The following is a 19,442-nucleotide window of genomic DNA, read 5'->3' as shown; positions in this document are numbered from 1 at the left end:
ATTAATGGTAGAAAACACATTTCAATACCATATCTAAACCCAACCATCCTTAAGTACACACAGAAAACCAAAGAGGACACAGCAGACATTATCCAGAGAGGTCACAACTCTGGTGGAAACAGAAAAGATGACCAGATTTTTTTCCAGTGAGAGATCACATAGGATCGTGTGTTTATGCAGTGAACATAACGTTCACTTCAAAAATGTTTAGGCTTCCGCAAAATCTCTACTTCCCTTTACACATGTCAAATGATTCTGTACATCTGACCGTGAAAGAGACAATTCTGACATGAAAAATGTGATGCAGTATTTCTAGGGAATATTCTTCTCTTTGTTTGTTTGTTTGTTTGTTGTTTTTTTGATAAAAAAGAGAAACTGATGTGATAGCAGTTAAGTTATTGAACAGATTCAGCTTAGGTGATTGACACAGGGACATCGACAACTTAAAAATATATTCTGTATGATGCAACGTTGTGACAGTGTCGCACTATGTCCTACACTCAGATACAAGAGTAATACCCCACTCTACTTAATTCCCCTTATGCATTCTATTGAACAGGTACATATTTTTTTTTCAGGGGAGGGGGGAGGGGGAGGAACAACCTGTCATGATGACCAATTTGTGCAGATCAATGTATTTCAAGAGCAACTCAAATAGTGATAAGAAATGCATAACATAAACAAAAATTATGATAAACTATAAAGTAATTTCAGTTAGATAAAGGGAAGTTCAAAAACAAATCTCAGAGTTCGAAGTAAAGTGCATAACCTTGCTAGACACATAGGTACTGGCAGACGCATTCCCATTTTTTGAGTGAAATGTAAATTGCTGTCAAAAACAAAATTTGAAAAATTCCAGTTAAACATTGACATAAGTCCCATACATAATCTGCCATGAGGTTGAGGTTATTGTCTTTTCAATTTGGCACTACTGAAAGAGCTTGAAAGCCTGACTGAAAATAAAACGGAACAAAACGAGAAATGGACTTTGCATATAATCAACATTTGTGCACTACACATAGATAATCTTTTGACAGTCGAGGAACACAAACTTTGTATAAATGACCAATGGTCGCGCACCTTCCATTCCATGGGTAGACATGCTGAGATCATGGTATGGTGTGAATTTCACAAATATACAATGTATGTAACAGATAAAGTCAAGTACTTCATGCCCACAATCTTCAACATCTTTTAACTTTCAGCCATGTCAAAGAAAATTCCTCTGCAAAGAATGAAAATTACTCGGTGCTCAGCAAATTTTTGCTGCCATCAATCATAAAGACATCAAGGATCTAGTTTATCACCATTACACTCTTTGCCTTTGAATTATTTTGTTGCATTTTGTACATGAAATGTCATGTGCTGTAAAGGTTTTTAGAAAGATATCTATACAATCTGTTTATAAGCTGGAAATTCACATTGCCTTTTTTTTTTTAAATAAAGATATTAAACTTTGTAAAATTTTCCAAATCTGAATATGAAGCTGATCAAAAAACATACTCTTAACATATTCTATTGAACAGGTCAAATATATACACATAATCACTAAAATCATGTAAAAACACACACTTCCTTTTTTACAATCCACATGCATTCAAGGAAATCAGTTAAAGATGACAAAACTCTACACAGTTACCACTATAATCCTCTTAAAACACTTTGCAACTTCACCCCTCCTATTGTTTCAATCACACAAGAAAAATACAATTCACATAATACTACACTGGTTAGTACTTTGAAGAAGAAATGATAAATAAGTTAAAATACATCTCACAAATTGCAAAGTTTAGAAGTTCAAAAATAAAGGACAACAATGTGTTGGGAAATTGCATATACACGTAGGTGCTTCATAAGACTATTGATTTCTAACTATTGTGAATTGTGTCTATCAGTTCTTCAGTCTCTCACTTCAATCATAAAATGAAAACCCCAATAGAGAAGAGAAAAGATAATAGGAAGAATCAAGAGAAGAGAAGGAAAGAACAAAAGCCTTAAGAATGAACGGGGTGAGGTAAACGTATATAGTTTTGGTGATAAAGTGTGAAATAATCTTCATGCTGCAAGGTATTATCCTATGAAGACTTTCGGTCTGTTTGTGTTTTCACTTGCCCATATCGACCCTCACGATCCAGAATTAAGAGAAATGTTGTCTTTCACAATTCATAGGAATGTTAATGATGCAATAGCATGGGCGGATCCAGGAATTCCGTAAAGAGGGGGTGCCTTTACAAAGTTACAGGGGGGAGGGGCGCATGCCCCCCACCCCCCAATATTTTTCTTTTTATTCATTTTTTTGTTTTCACAAAAAATAAAGAGGGGGGGGGGGGTGGGGGCATGCGCCCGGGGCACTCCCACCTGGATCCGCCACTGGGTAGTATGTTCCAAAGATAAGCTCGTCAAAATGAACATTGTTCTTTCAGGAGGTTCCGTTGCTATTATTACCCTTGACCTCCCATAGTTTGGGGCAGGAATTTGGTGCATTAGTTACCCATTTTTGCACATGGGTCGATCCGAGAGGGACAGTGAAGTTAACTCATTGTGTGCTTTGAGGTCCTACTGGCACGGAACACCTCATAGGATTGTACACACTGTCCAAAGTCCCTGGCAGAGAAAGGGTTAAAGAACTGTTTCCATGGATGAACACATCATGCAGGATTTAAACTCAGAATCTTCTCTTCAAGAGCCTAAAGCCTGCGACTATACCACAATAAACACTTTCATTCAGTTCACTTTATACATCAATGAATTACATTGCCAATTATTCTGCAGGGTGTTTTATTGGGATGCTTCAAAATTAGCCCTTTTTGTTTTTGTTTGTTTTGTTCATGCACACGTCAGTATGGGCCCAGCCATTGAAGAGCTGTGGTTAACCAGGCAAGAAAATATCACAGACAAGATATTGTCCAGCTTTGGTAATGCCATGTAAAACCTGAATACAATCTTCATGATCTGAGATCCTGTATGACAAGTGTCAGTGTTTTAAAAGCACCTCTAATTTGTCGCCTGTGGCCCAAGAGAGGACTCGCATCTGTGAAAAGAAACGGCGCATCTGGATAGCTTCTAAACTAACACTCAATCTAATGGTAGATCCATGAGGCAATGTATGAGGGTAGGTTCTTTGCACACAAATTGCACATACAGACAAACCTGAGGAAAAAAGAAGTACGTAAGAGAAAAATAAATACCCAGATATAAGCCTACTGCAAACCAGTCCTGCTGTTTACATGACTGCTCCAATATCAGTACAGTACAACCAGGAAACAACAAATAAGCTTAAAGGATACAGAGTCTGAATACCAAGACTAATAGACACTGTAATAATGTCACTGTTTATACGTATGTACATTTAAAAAGAAAATGACGCTACACATATATACATTCAAACAGCCAGATTTGTTCTACAGTACAGCATTTCCAGCATATCTCCATGAAGTATGTCTGTGTTCACATGTGACATCCCATGCACAGGTCAAAATGTAATGAAGCAAAAATTAGCATACAAAATCGGTTCTCTGAATTATGTACAACCATACCGTGTGCATGTTACTTACATGTATTTCCAAAAGCATCTGTATTATACAAAATGTAGTGAATGGCTATTTTATTCTCACAGGATAGTGCTGGACCAAGAAATGATATAGACCTGAACTTGCAAATTCTCCACATGTGTTATTTCAGTACAGTTGCAATAAATATACCCTTGCATAATTCTCCAAAGCAGAGCTAAGAAGAGGAAGTGTGGTTGTTGATTTTCTTTGTGCGGTATTTTTTTTTGTAGATACTCACAAATAAAAAGTACAGAAAACGGAGAGGTGATTAAAAATTATGATGCAAGTGCTCCTAAAATACATAAGAAAGCGCTTTGTAATTTTAATACTATAACATAGTGGTCGACTATAATTAAGGATACAATGTCCACAGGAGTGCATTCAATAATTCTTGGAGAAATTTCTTGTGCTCTCATGAATTTGTCCTCGATATTACTTTTGCTCAAAAAGCGAAAGTCTTTTGCGTGATTACAGCTGTTTTCAAGTTACCAGAGTGAGTTTATAACCATACGTCCACATGACAACATACATGTTTGTCATTACCCAAGAGACAAAACAGCACTTATATAAAAACTACACACACACTTTTATAACGATATTTCAAGTTTGAATGTTCACGTACATGTCTCAGCACATTATATACTCTGCAGTTATACCATATCCAACTCTCCATGCAATGATCTTCTGCTGTTTCTTGGCTGAAACCATTGTCACTACACAATATTGAAACAAAAAACATATTCAAAATCAAGTGCTTGAACAATGTAAATCAGCTCTTACTGTTTTATATACTGCATTTCTAGTAGGAGTGCACTCGCAGGTAAAGGGAATACCAATGGCTGCATTTCTAAATCCATATCAAACATGTCACTCCCTAACGCCAAAACATCAGTGGAGGTCTTAACCAAATGACTACTTCTGACTTCTCCCAACCCTAACACATTTAGCACACGGCTCCATCTGGAGTAGGCAAAGAGTGGATTGAGCCTTTTTCTTACTATTCCAACAGAGCGGCGTGGAATCCTCCACTATTAGTCTTTGTCCCAATTCCACATGGCTTGGCCGCATTTCTGGCAGGAATCCTTGATCAAAAGCATCTCCTTTTAAAACATATCTCTACGCACCTCCTATGATCTGTCTCATTTTGGGCGACCTCTTCACAAATCATCGAGCGGGGTTCCATCTCATGTTGCTCTTCCTACAGCGCTCTCCGAGTCACCCATCCATTAAGCTCTCCACACTCTGTCATCATCTGAACATCATGGATTGGACAGGCTGCAGTGACCGGTAGATCTAAAAACTGACAGGAGCGTCCAACTTTCCAAAAATCTCGAGGTGCACAAAGTTTGACGGAAAAAACAAACAACTAAATCTGCTGAGAGTTCACAGTTTGTCCACCTCAACAGTGATGACAATCTGTTCTCAATTGTGGTTGTCGTTGTGGTCTCGCTTGCCATCCTCTGTTGCCCCCGGCGACGCATCTCCCTCCTCCTCCTCCTCCTCCTCTTCTCGGCAGCTTGCAAGCTGGTTCTCCTCCTCCTCAGTCAGTTCCTGTCCGTTCATCTCGCTCTTGAACTGGATCTGGAAGAAGTCGAGGGAGTTGGTGCTGCTGAGCCGCCGGGCCTTGGTCTCGTCTCGCAGCTTGTGCCACATCCTCCGGTTGCTCTCCACAGCATCAACGAGCACCTTGGCCTCAGGAAAGACCTTGGCGAGGACCCTGCATTGGGGAACAGGAACCAAGATGCCACAAAACAATTCATTAGTATTGTCTGGTATCTCATTCCTTAACAGCTTTCTTGAAATATAACACTGAAATCTAACATCAAGATAACTGCAGACTGCATGGTCTCATCTGGTCCATCTTAATCAAAATCTACCCTGTATTTCATTGGATGATATCAAGTTGCTCATTGGCATACTGCACAGTCCCATACATGATTATGTGTGTTAGTTAAGCTGGCTGTGATATGCTGGGTTGGAATGACCATGATTTGGTTGCGCTGGCATGCAGGCCACAGCCTTAGTTTACTGCTATGTTTCTGTTGAAAATAATCTGGCCTTATCGCCAGCAGATATCCAGTTATCATCATCTGACTAGGCACTAGGAAGTGACCCCTGACCTTTCAAGTTTGATATCATATTATCAAAAGCATACACATATCTATCTACCCCTGCATAGAAAAATAAAAATAGAGTGACATTTCAGACATGTCTATACTTGAAGAAAAAAAAAAACCAACAACAACAACAACAAAACAACAACAATCAAACAAACTTTAAAAGTGTCCAAATTATGCTGGACTAGGATATGGGAAAGGGACCTCAGCAAAGAGAGGATATTTGAAATTTGATGTTTCAAGCTATCTTTGGAGTCTGAAAGGCTGGACCTGTGCCGGATCCTATGGGGGAGGGGTTGGGGGTTTAACCCGCCCTTGAGTTGTTCTTCTTTTTTTTTTCTAGCTAGTTAGTGAATTTCGGGAGAGAAGTATTTGTTTGTCATGACTCTAACTTTAACTACCCCCTGCCCCCTTAGCCAAAATCAAGATCCACCCCTGCTGACCTGTATAGAGGCATGACGATGTGGTCCACAAAGCCAATCTGGAGCTCTGGGATGCAGGCTTTCTCCCGGTCAAACATCTCAGGGGTCTCCAGCCCCATGGCTTTCTCTAGGTCTCCCTGACTGAAGAACTCGTGGTAGATCAGCTCCTGTGAGAGAGAAATATAACCAGGGCCCTGTTTCATAAAGCTGTTCATAAAGTTACAAACAACTTACGAGCGACTGGTGATCAGTTCTGATGTGCTATACTTATCAGAATTTCCATAATTCAGCACGATAACTGATTACCAGTCGCTCATAAGTCGTTCGTAACTTTACAAACAGCTTTATGAAACACCCCCCAGGGGATGGAAAATTATCACAACATCTGGCAGTATCTGAACTATACACCATCACGGCAGTCATTCACACACTTGCTCTGTTCACTGTTGTTATCTTTGTAAGTGTAACACATAATGTAACAATTCAATACAATTCAAACCCTAATTTCATTTTTTCTTTTCAACAGAATATACAACATAATAAATTCAAATTGGACACAAATTTCGAATGATAAACAAAAAGCAAAAATAACATGATGTTCAATTGTTTGCAGATATTACAAACAAAAGAAAATTATAACTTGTAGCTCACTTCTGCCCTGACAAATTTTCAGGGAGGTGGTAAAGCAACATTTTTTCATTCATGAAATGTCCCAACAACCCACTCAATTTAAATTGTGATATGCAGCTATTTACATAGAAATAACTGTAAACAACTCGTTGGGTTTCTTTGCTGTGCTGGGTCTTAAACCTCACCTTCTGAGAACAAGCCTATTACGCACTATCGAGACAAGAAGCTGTACCATCAATGATTAGAAATTATAACAATAATCTAGTTTGATATCTTTAACCCTACACAGACCAGAGCATTTGCCAAGATTTTTCCTTTCAGCATTCATATTATCCTCTCAATTCAACCTCATTATAAGTCATTATAAGCCAAATAAAGTGTGGCAAATGACTTTATTCGACAGGAAGGTTATTATGACAAAATACAGATGAAAGTAAGTACATAAAAGTTGTAAATTAGGTATAATAATAAAAGGCCTATTCATCATTAGTTTGCTTCCTGATACCTGCCCCACCCATAAAAGAAAGCACTACAAAGATGTGGCATCACTAAACAAACTCCCGTTTACTAGTATGTTAATGATGCTCTTTGGTGTGACCCCGACAGTGAATCCATCCACCACGTTAAAACGTACTTCTAAACTTTCTCAGATAATGAGGTAGACACACACGAGATGACCAGGTACTCACAGCGATTTTCTTGGTGGTGGACCAGTTCTTGGTCTGGTCTGAGAGGTCGGAGCACGTCATCAACATACACATTAGAAGCTGGTGGTGCTTGGGGTTCTTAACATCATAGCCATCTGAAAGAACACAAGTAATGGGATGAAAGGTAAAAACACACCATTCCCAACTATACAACTATTCAATGCCATTATTCTCCTTGCATGAGGGCAAGTAAAAACACAGTGTACCTTACCTTTTGATTCAATTCTGAATAGCCATGAGTATTCTCTTATATCTCTTTTCTATCTACTTTTTTTTTTCAGCGCTCCAAGTCTATGAAAATTGCTGACTGAGAAGTATTGTAGGTACAAATGTACAACGTATGTACTGTAAAAGACTATCTTCAATAACACTGCCATCAACTTTGATGCAACTTTTTGAACACTCCATAAAATACACACAACACAACTTTAATAGTTAAGTGAACAGATAACTCATTCTCGATGATTGAGGCATATTTAGTGTTGATTCAAGACTTGAATCTGCAAGAGTTTGAGGTCTACATGTACCATGGTAGTGGATCAAACACAGTCTAAATACATCCACTTCCTGTAGGAGCCAATTAAAAAAATATATAGATGATGAATGGAGGGGGAGGGAGCATACCGAATATTCCACCCGAAGGGTTTGAAATGCTATTGAGGAAGCTTATAAGTCCCTCGACTTTGTCTTGGGACTTATAGCCTCCCGAAATAGCATTTCAAACGCTGAGGGTGGAACGTTTAGTACATGTTCCCGACAACAAAAGTCATCATCTGTTATATTATCTAGGTGTAATAGTCAAACAAAGTTACGTCAAATACGTCAACGTCAACCACCAGCACAACGCACTCCATCGCTCGCTCGCGCAGAGCCAAATTCACTGTGCACGTGCGGTCCTAGGCCTTCTGTCATTTGTTCCGTGAAAATGTTTTCCCATGGGAGAACATTACAAGAATGTTCGCCCATGGGCGAACATAACGAATGTACCTCCATCACGTGACTGTGTTTAGCCAATCACTAACCGGTATTTGACTAACCCATTTAATATAATGCTTTGACCACCTGAATGGCATGAAAAGGCATTGCATCTAGACTATTTTCATGATAATGTTCGCATCAATATCAAAATGTCACACGGAAAAAAAACCATAAAAAGACGATGTATTCCCTTTAGCAAGATGAGAAAAATGTCATAGACCTTTTTCCCACTAGTACAAAAGAAAGTGATTTTACAAGTCTTTTCACTGAATAGGAATACAGAGACTCCAACCCTCCCGTTTTCAACGGGAGATCTCCCGCCGAAATCCCTTTTTTGCAAAATCTCCCGTTCTCCCGCTTGAGATTTAATTTCTCCCGCCCTGGCTCTGTGTCTCCCGCTTGAAATGATTTCTTACTTAATATCATTGTATGTTGAAAAAATAAGCCTTAGATAGCACGAGAGAGCATCTAGAACCCTAGAGCAAGGAACTTCGCGCACATCAAATTGGAGTCTCCCGTTTGCCAGGGGTTTCAGGCGGGAGAATCTCACAATCAGAAGGTGATTGGGGTTGGAGTCTCTGGGAATAGGTAAACGAGTGCATTATTAATAGACCCCTGACCCATGGAAGCCTGGAAGAAAGACTATCATGAGACTAGGTGCTTACCCTTTGCCATCTGCTCCAGGTCTTTGTGGATGCGGAGATGCTGGGCTACATCCGTTGCTAGGATATTGTCTTGGACCAGGTCCAGTGCCTTCTGGTAATCCTGTAACAGTGCACAATGGAAACATAAAGAAAAATGATGATGATGGTGATACTACTACTACTACTACTATTACTACCACTACTACTACTACCATACCATTAATACTGCTACATGTACATGTAGTACTACCGCTACTACCAAACTACTGCTATTAATACTACTACTCTTGCTACTGCTACTTAACTACCACTGGGTGTACTTCTACTGATACTAATAATGGTGACAACAACAATAATATCACTAAAAATGATATAAAGAAGATGATGAAAAAAATTTACAAGAATTGAAAATAAATAGTACTGAAAATAGTAATCATGACAAAACACATAACAACAATGAGTACTTTCTTTTTATTGCACTATTTTGAAATATGTTTTGGTTTTGTTTTTTTAGTTTTTTTGCTTAATGTGCAATCAATAGGATCTGGGTACCCTAAAATCTCTTGTACCTATGAAGCTTTCCATACTCATTACGCACATTAAACACCGGAGACCCTCTCTTCTCCCTGGCCTAATATTTGACTTGTGACGGCCACATGCATATAACGAAGAGGCAGACTGAATGTGCACAGAAAAATAGGCATTCAAACTGAGTGTGAGGTTGAAGTCAGAAAGTGGAGCGTAAAACACCGGTCAAGATGTCAACTTGACGAGGACGTCTTCCTTACCTCTCTGTTCAGGTTTTCAAAGATGTTGCATCCTTCTGTGTTGAGGATGCACATGGCCTGAGCGAAATGATGCCTCTCCATGACAGAGCCTTCTGAACTGTAGAGGGCGGCAAGCACTGATTGCTGGAAGAGTTGTGGAGATACAACGGTTACCAAAATGTAGTCCAATTCAATTTGTTTATCGATTCAACAGAAATAGACTCTCTTGTATACAGTCGATACTGACAACTTTGCAGATACAAGAGCAATTCAATTTCAATTCAAGAAAACATTAGAATGATGGACGAGTCTTAGGGTTTTAACAGCACAAATATATATTGGCTGTGGAAATTCCTTGCATCATCCATGCAACCAGATGAAAGATTTAAGCAAACACTTTATGTACATGCATATCAATAATCTTGGCTGATATCAAACATTATGTTGGTATGACAGTGCTTGAATAAAGGAGACGATCTGCCTGAAGGCTGCACAGTACAGACTATTTCATTTTATTCTCATAAGATTCAAATTTGATCTGTCGAAGTTCTTCTTAGAAAGGCAAACTAATACTGTTACGAGTGGAAATTCTTGCAGTGTGGAAATTTTCACACAATTCATGCCACAAGAAACTAGCCCCAAAATACAGTACACAATATTTTCTGCTTGCTAAATGCACCACTATGTATATATGTCTTGATACTGTTGAATTTAATACAAGCTAAATTCACCTTACCCAGCCTGGCGTGACGAATTACACAAACATATCCACTTTTACAGTACTTGGGTAACTGCATCTTAAGTGACTGAGTGACTTGTGCCTCACTGTAACTTGATCTATTGGTGTGGCAGCATGCAATGACAAAACATTGATAATTGACCCGTTGAGGACGAGTCCCGAGTATACTTGGGCAAGCGTCTATGGGAAATGCGTGTCGTAGCAAAATCAAACCGTCCTCACAGGTTCATCAAAGATTACTGATTAGTTGATAAAAGGTTCCCACATATCTGTATGCAGAAAGATGTTTTCAGTGACTAAGCATGTGTGAAGTATGACAATTTCAATGTCACACTTTTCCTGGAAAACTCACATCAATTCTGCCAAGATAATAAATATACAACAGACAAAACAAATAGCAAAAAATGACTCTGGAAGCACTGGTGTAGAGCAATAAAAAAAAATCTAGACTTAGACTCACCGAGTGGACTTGGAAGCTGTTGTTGGTCCCTCTGTGATCCAGATCATGGCACAGACATGCCACAAACAGCGCAAACGTCTCCAGATCACTGTCGGAAAGAAAGAGGGCAAGAAACCAAGGGGATGGATAAGTTAACACAGTCATGTCTCAGTGAGTACTAACTGATTTCTAAAAAGATGCCAGTACATACAACATAGTAAAAACTCAGGGCCTGTTGTCGAGGCTGAAAGTAAACGTTAAGATGGTGGAATATGGTCAGACTCGTAATAACTTGGAATTACTATGCATTGGCTTACATGTAGCTTAAAAAGCAATAAAAGAGACTGAACTGCAACTTTTAAATTGATTTGGAAAATATATTGTAGAAAAATAACACATCTAACATGCACTTAAAATGAAAATAAAAGTATGTCAATTGCATTTAAGAAGTTGGAAGGAAAAACATCCATTTTCAAAGAAAATTCTTACAGCGATGTGTTCAAGGACCACTGAGATTCCACTGCAGAGATATTTGTGACTGATATCCAAGCATAATTTCAAGAGAGGTAAGAATATAAAGAAACATTGCATTTACCCATCCATTTAATTTCCTATACAGTTTAATTTGATATTGATTGAGACCATTCATTTTATACTCCCCTTTAACTATTTGTCTGCCATGGTGTAAACCCTGTGTGTGCCATATTATTCTGAGACAAAGACGGATAAGTGCTGTTTGAAAGCATTCTGTTTTTCAAAGCCATGTAACATTTCATTTACAGCACAGCAAAGTTGTAGAGAAAACTACATGTTTTGCTGTGACGTAAATTTCATGACAAAGCTACGGCTATGAGGTTTTTAATATGCATGCTGTACTGTGGCATATTACAAGTTATTCATTGGTTTGTGCCTCTCCGTTTCACTGAGCAAAATATGCGAAGTTGGCAAGTTGTCGACTGAGTCAGGTGTGCAAACATGGCACATAAAGGGTTGAAAAATAAAGACGCCATGGTATACGGTGAGAGGTAAAAGGTCAGAAGTTATTGGCTGTACCTGAGGGCATTGAGTTGGTTCAGGTTTTTGTAGAGCAGGTAGCAGAAGTGACCAACGGTGAAGGCGTGGTACCAGTTGTGGTAGGGCGGGTCCCGGTAGCCCCGCTTGACCATCATGATAAACTTGGCCAGGGTTGACCGGTTGATACGCCACCTATTGACCATGCCCATGTCTTCAAACATACTCAGACATGCCTGGATGGAGTAAAATTGGGGGTTGTGGGGGCAGGGTTTGATTAACAAGAATGGTATTGGATCAGGACATTGATGTTGGGGGGGGGGGGTGATCGATTGACAGGGGAGTTGACAGGGGTGGGTTAAGATTGGGAGGTTGGAGAGGTGCGGGTGGAGGTTTGATTAGCATGGATGGGATTTTATTGGGACATTGATGGGGGAAAGTTGATCAATTGATAGGGGAGAGGACAGGGTTGTGGTAAGATTGAGAGGTCGTAGGGGCGGGAGGGGATGAGGATTTGATAAACATGGATGGGATTTGATTAGGACATTGATGGGGGGGGGTATGGTTGGATGGGGTGATTGATTGACAGGGGAGCGGACAGGAGTGGGTAGGATAAGGGGATTGGTGAGGGATGGGGATAAAATGGGCGTTGAAGAAGATGGGTTAGGATAAAAGTTGTTAGATTGCTGATTAAAGTGTAGTTTACAGATTGCGATATATGTATCCTTCATCTGTTTCACTTGTATCAGATTTCAAGCAATATTTCTATAGTCCTTCTCCTTCCTCTTCTAACCCTCTCTGGTTCACAGTCCTTTTCAGGACTACACACACTCCAGAAAGAATACTCTCGCTGAACTTCTTGCTTCTTCTCCTACTTTCTCATTCCTTCTTTCATTCTAACAGTCCTTTTAAGGACTCACACATGGTGAACCAAAAACCGAGCATATGCTATGTACACCACCATGCGAACGCCTTCCTTCAAAAATCATCTAATATTTCTTACCTGATACATAAAGTGTGAATTTAATGCACACAGTCAAACAGATCTACAGTAATAACAAATACAACACACTGCAATACTACTCAAGAAAGGTGCATATCATCTTCATTCAGAGACTTTCCACATGATCCTTGATCTTTTGCTCCTATCCTTTTATGCTTCTTACCCTCAACTGAATCAGTGGTAAATCGTATCAGCATAACTCATAGCCTTTGGTGTCAAGCATTCATAATGTAGGTCATTGTGGTAAATGCTTGTTTTCAAAAAACCTAATAAAACCTGTACCTGTCCATCAAGATGGGGTATGGCAAGAAAACTCTATTATATACAGTCAAACCTGCTTTAGCAGCCACCTGTCTATAATGGCCACCTGCCGTATACAGCCACTAAAAACAATCCTCCCAAGAGAAAAATGATGTGCAAGGCCCTGTTTATAGAGGCCACCTGCCTATAACAACCAATGTAATAAACCCTGTGTGTGTTTTGAGTGTGAATTACAAATTGTAGCTGAGAAAATCCCAAAGCATTGTACACACAGTCTAAAGTCCCTGGTACAGAAAGGGTTAAAATTGTCTTTTTTCATCCTCACCTTGATCGTCTCGCCATCAGGGATACAGCGAGGTGAAAAGGTGAAGTTTGCCATCCTGGGGTTGAACTCCGAGACACTCGGCACACTTTTACTGACCACATTCTCTGTCTCATCCTCAGCCACCTAGACAAACAGACAAACACACACACACACACACACACACACAAATAAACAAACATGAACTACTGTTACTAAAAATACCTTTCACTATGTCTCTTCAAGATATTATGTAGAAATTTGATATGAAGTTCCTCAGAAACTCTTTTGTTTCACTCCGTCATGTTAAAATAAATTTTGCTCACTCAAGTTGCTGTAACTAAAGAGTACGTATGGTTTACCAGTGGGTGTTATGATTAGGAGCATATGTGACCCGCTACAACAAAATGATCCTAAAGTCGGGCGAGATCGATTATTTGAAAATTGCATGATATAGTCCCCTAATCTTTCTTCTTTAAATTGACAAATAACACATTTTATAAACATAATCGGCTGCAGAGATACCGATGTTTAAAAGAGAGCATGTCGAGACGTCTGGAAAATCACTGTTTCGAGAAAAGCGCCCTAAAAGTCTTCCTTTCGACGCAATCGCGATCAAGGGACACGCAAGTCAATTTTCACCTCTGGACAATAGAAGGTAAGCCCTAGCAACCCCCCAAGAGTTCATTCAAGCACATCAGCGTCGGCGGTCTCCTCACCAACCAATCAGTGACCAGGATGTGAGAAGCGGCTGAGCATAGCGCACCCCACCCCGGCCGCACGCACCAGTCGACTGGGCAGTGTGCGAGCTTCACGCTTCGGTTAGCAGCAAGCAGCAAACTGACCAATGAGATCACTCTGGTCATTGTTAGGGGCGGAAGCTATCTGTGGCGCTCAATCCAAATTTTCGAACCAGTTTCTGCTTCGTTGAAACGCCAAAAAACATGGCTCAGAAAAACGCTATTTTTTTATCTTTCCTTTGATCATTTTGCTTCAAAATTTCGACAGATGATAGAAGACATGTTAGACTCCAATAATATATCAAAATCAGAAAATCGTAAGTTTGGACCAATTTTAATGCTCTGACTTCAAACTCGATTTTCACGGCTTCGACCGTGCGCGACTTTAGGACCTTTTTGTTGTAGCGGGTCACATATACATGTATATAAAAAGACACAGAACTGATACTATGCATAGAACACTGATACAATATGTACGAGAAAGTTACATACAGTATACTATATCATTCACAATCTCACTGAATAGTAAGCTAGCTCACTTCATATTCTTTAGAGAGACTAATGACTACTTTCATGACTCAGTAAGAAAACTAAGGGGAAACTACATGCATAGGTGGACAGTTTAGATGCTCAAGTGACAGCTTTGTATTGTCAATCCATTGTGTGCTTTGACTGCCGATTAGTACAGAAAAACTCACGGCATTGTGCAAACTGTCCAAGTCCCTGAGAAGGAACAGGTTTAGGGATAGAGAGTAAATAATAACGTGTATAATGTGACAAGAATGAAGAGACGAAATGTCTCACCTTCATGTGGTACATCATCAGTTCGTTTGCCAATGTGCTGCGATACTGAGCATCCTTCATCTTCTTATATAACAAACTCTGCAAGAGGCAACGACCGAAAGAATATATTGAAATAGAAAAAGTAATTTCTTGAGTGGTATATAGGACCTATCAGTTACATCGACAAACATATCACATAGACTTGACATATGAAGAGTTTGTTCGCAAAAACTGATAAGTCCATATTTGCCAAATGGAGATATTTGCGATTAAAGGTCAAGAAAAATATAGAGAATAATAAAGGTCAAGAAAAATATAGAGAATAATAAGAAAATTTATGTTTCTTTTGACCATAACTTCAAAAATATACCTTTATATGTAGTTACCAATATATCATTTAAAAGGTATTATTTTGTACTTTATGACAGAGACTGTACTTCAAAATCTTCAAAAATGGACTTATCGGTTTTTGCGAACAAACTCTTCATATATATACATGAAACTTGAATAGTCAAAGGAAAAACAACGAACATATGGCCCTTTACCTATATCAACACAAGACTCTATAATTTGATATATGACAGCTGTAGCTTTATACTTTACTACTGTTAAAGCACATTTCCAATCACGTAATGGATGGTGTTTGCTTCTGCATGACAAATTTACTCGAAAAGTTTTTTTTCCCATTTTCTGCCTAAAAAAACAACACAAAAACAATTTTCTTCATTGATAATGATAATGATAATAATTGCATTTATAAGGTGCTTTATACTGGTGTTTCTAAGCGCACATTTAATTTTGTTTGATCCATTCATACTCACATACTGTGGACTAACACAATACTGTCTATCTATTCCTGAATAATAATATTGCATATTTAAAACCTGTGACCAATCAAACTTTGAACAAGATTTTATCTGACATATAGAGCAAATACTGCCCTCTAGTGTTCATAGCGACTACATGTGGTGTGTGTTCAGGTAATAACATAAGCTGTGACTCACATGTACAATGCTGATACCACAGTAGATGGAGAAAGCAGATGCCACATCCTCGTCATGTTTGGTGAAGAACAAACCTACATAAACAGACAATCAGAAAGACAATATATCAGCAAAAGGAAACATACTGAAATATATTCATATGGAAGTATAGAAACATAGAAATGTATTCATATGGATGTATAAAAACATATAGAAATATATTCATATGTATGTATAGATACATATAGAAATATATTCATATGGAAGAGCAGAAACATATTGAAATATATTTATATGGAAATACAGAAACATATAGAAATATATTTACTTGGACGAACAGAACATATTGAAATATATTTTATAAAAGTACAGAAACATCGAAACATATTCATATAGAAGTACAGAAATATTCAAATATATTCATATGGAAGTATGGTTCTAAAAATTCTGTCAGTCTACTATGTTATCACACATGCAATGACAAAGACACAGGAAAAAAGGAAAAAATTGCACTTTCTGTCTCTGGATCTACATGTATACATAGAATAATTTGACACAAATTTTCTCAGACTTACCATTGATCTTATTGCATAGTTCAGCAATTCCTACCACAGCTGTGGAGGAAGAGATAAGTTGATTGTTAATAAGATTATATTTCTACCTCTAAACTTGGATATATGGTACAGGTGAAGAATGAATATCTCTATACATAGCATTGACTCTATTATTTTATGTGATCATCACTCAAAAAGTTTGTAGCTTCCAAAATGTGACACTTAACATTCTAACTACATGTACGCTCATATCATGTTTATATGCATTTATGTATGTTCAATCACTTTTCATTCACCACCTACAACTTGTACAACCGTACTTCAGCATGAACTGCAAATTCATCTGTAATTCAGTCTCGGCTGTAAATGATGAATTGCAAATATACCATCAAACCGTACCGGTACTTCACAAGCAACATCCATCATGAACCTCTGCTGAAGTATTATATTGCTTTTCCTTGCAAACAGAACTGAGAATTGTGTATGATTTTCTTTAATCCACCCAATGCATTTAAAAAGAGTAATGCCCAAGTGGGCTTTACAGTCATGCTCCAAAGATGGGGAAAGTTCATGAAAATTCAGGAAAATGTTAACATAGACAGAGAACTAGATAGTTTGGAAGTGGATCATGTAGAACTCAACTGATTTCATTGTCTAGGGGAAAGCTGCCAATGGGCCCTATAAAGTTCAAGGACCCTTACATATTGATGCCACTGAATACAACTTGGCGGTCTGATTATCAACTCGAATGTCAGATTGCATGAAGTAGGCTCGTCTTCTAACCTCCATTCATACTGCACAGACTATGACAAATAAATCACTTTTATAGGAAGGCTGTATCATCAAGTCTTGCAAAAAACAAATCATTGTGATACGTCCATTATGACAATAATAATTATTACTGAACGGTTCTATTAACACAGGTCGTTGTTTAATCAGTTTAATGGCTGCTCTTCCTGAGGGCCCAGTCATGTTAAACTACCTAACAATGCCATGTATGCATTATAACACCTAAGTCAACAGGGACATGCTGGGTTAAACGCCCTGTCTGAGGATGTATGCACAGCACAGGCATTGAACACATAACCTCCAGTTTAAGATCCCAGGGCCCATAACCACGGAACCACCATGCACCTATACCACCACCATACCAGGACCTAGTCCCGCTGGACACTGTACCTGGTCCATCCATGATAGGGAAGCAGAGGATGTTCCTGGTCCTGAACCCGGTGCTGTCGTCCACCCCTCGGTAGAACAGCGGATGTGAGTAGGCGTCCTTGATGTTCAGGATCTTGCCTGGTGCATTGTGGGATTGCACAGAAATCTTTCGTTAATGACTAAGAACACTCTCGCATTAGATAAACTTGCAGCAGTACTGTCAGGGCAGTTAACTTTTGAGACTCACTGATTGGTTGGTTGGTTAATCAGTCAGTTGGTTGATTGATTGAATACATTTATTAAAATGAAATACAATCATGACCAGAAGCTAAATTGTGACTGTTTACTAAAAGCAAACATGACACTGGCCCACACAAAGCATAATGATCTCACAACATAGACAGTCTTCTTTACTCGCACTGTGTTAATACTCATCTCTATATCTTTACAATGGGAGTGGGGGGTAAAATTACAATCAGCAGTGACAGGAAACATGCATTAAATTTCATGGTGATCTCTGACTTGTTTTGATATGAGAAAAATAATTGATGGAAGTTTTTTTTTTTTTTTTTGATCCCCCTTTTTCATTTCAGGCATCTTATCAACATCTTTAGAAGGATCAGGCAATAGCATATCTAGGAAAGATCACTAATAATGACCATGACATTCCGTAATGAATGTAACCTGTTCGTCAATGTAGCTGTCATTTACAGTGCAATACGTATCTTCTACTAATCACCTATGCCCATGATCTTCTGTTTTATACTTAAAATGGATCACTCCCTTTGGTTTTCCACTAACTCTTCTGGCACACAGAGCTCACTTTCTTGTGCAAGTTGTACCAACCAAATTTTGATTCCATAAATCATGCACTTTTTTTTTTTTCTACCCATGATTCTGCTTCCCTCCTCCCCCCTCCCCCCATGAAAATCCATATTTGTTCAACTATCAAAAAGTGTTCATTCAACAGACTACATGTATGTATTTCCTCTGGTACAATACTACATTTATACAGTATGGGGCATTGATTGGTTTGGCTGCTGCCAGTCAGTGCCATATATAAAGAGAGTCTGGACAACTGCTAAATTGCACGCTATGTTTATTACCGCACATTTTACGCGTTAGGGGGTTAGCGTATACGCTCAGACATAACAATATGACCAAGCCAAATGAGGTGTACATGTAGTTAACAATGGGCACTGCCTATGAGTGCATTTTGGAAACGACATGGCTCCACAAAGATCACGGGACCAGTTTTGACCAATCACAGGCTTCAAAACTCATGAGCCGAAAACCGAGTTGGCCAGACTCTCTTTATATACGGCATTGCTGGCAGTGGAGGAATGGTGCCCTCACCAGTGCTGGCGACGTGTCCCGCGATGCCATGTGTGATTGGAATCCTAACCTCACCAGATTCCTTGGAAAGAGGGAGAAAAGAGAGTAGAGAGAGAGAGAGAGAGAGAGAGAAGGAAGGAATAATGTCATACATGGATGCAAGGGAAGTGGAAAGATATTGATTGGTACATAAGTAAATCCAATTAGGGAAAACTTTTGGGTATGAATTCAAACTCTTGGGCTCATTTCAGACATTGCTATGCAAATATTGTACATTGCAACAATTCTGGTTATTATGGTGGCAGTCAGTAAAGAAACA

The 19,442-nt window shown here is 38.9% G+C and overlaps 1 protein-coding gene across 1 annotated transcript in view; it reads right to left on the bottom strand.

Moving 5' to 3' along the window:
• Window positions 1–3,635: 3,635 nt before the first annotated feature.
• The window catches only part of LOC139716826 (cGMP-dependent 3',5'-cyclic phosphodiesterase-like), a 53,063-nt gene continuing 37,256 nt past the window's right edge, over window positions 3,636–19,442 (bottom strand). The window contains exons 8-20 of the mRNA XM_071628358.1: window positions 19,145–19,205; window positions 17,810–17,926; window positions 16,652–16,690; window positions 16,098–16,171; window positions 15,115–15,192; window positions 13,595–13,717; window positions 12,048–12,241; window positions 11,016–11,103; window positions 9,838–9,960; window positions 9,071–9,170; window positions 7,410–7,522; window positions 6,112–6,257; window positions 3,636–5,268 (exon numbers count right to left, since the gene is read on the bottom strand). Of these exons, the coding sequence (XP_071484459.1) occupies window positions 4,974–5,268; window positions 6,112–6,257; window positions 7,410–7,522; window positions 9,071–9,170; window positions 9,838–9,960; window positions 11,016–11,103; window positions 12,048–12,241; window positions 13,595–13,717; window positions 15,115–15,192; window positions 16,098–16,171; window positions 16,652–16,690; window positions 17,810–17,926; window positions 19,145–19,205 (1,551 nt within the window). The 3' untranslated portion in view covers window positions 3,636–4,973. The remainder of the gene's footprint in view (window positions 5,269–6,111; window positions 6,258–7,409; window positions 7,523–9,070; window positions 9,171–9,837; window positions 9,961–11,015; window positions 11,104–12,047; window positions 12,242–13,594; window positions 13,718–15,114; window positions 15,193–16,097; window positions 16,172–16,651; window positions 16,691–17,809; window positions 17,927–19,144; window positions 19,206–19,442) is intronic.

Source organism: Diadema antillarum, unplaced genomic scaffold (assembly GCF_040938485.1).
Source record: "Diadema antillarum isolate AM-2024a unplaced genomic scaffold, OU_Dant_1.0 scf00000070, whole genome shotgun sequence".
Taxonomy (NCBI): domain Eukaryota; kingdom Metazoa; phylum Echinodermata; class Echinoidea; order Diadematoida; family Diadematidae; genus Diadema; species Diadema antillarum.
Note: the sequence above shows the minus strand (reverse complement) of the source record. Positions and strands in the feature narration are given on the sequence as shown.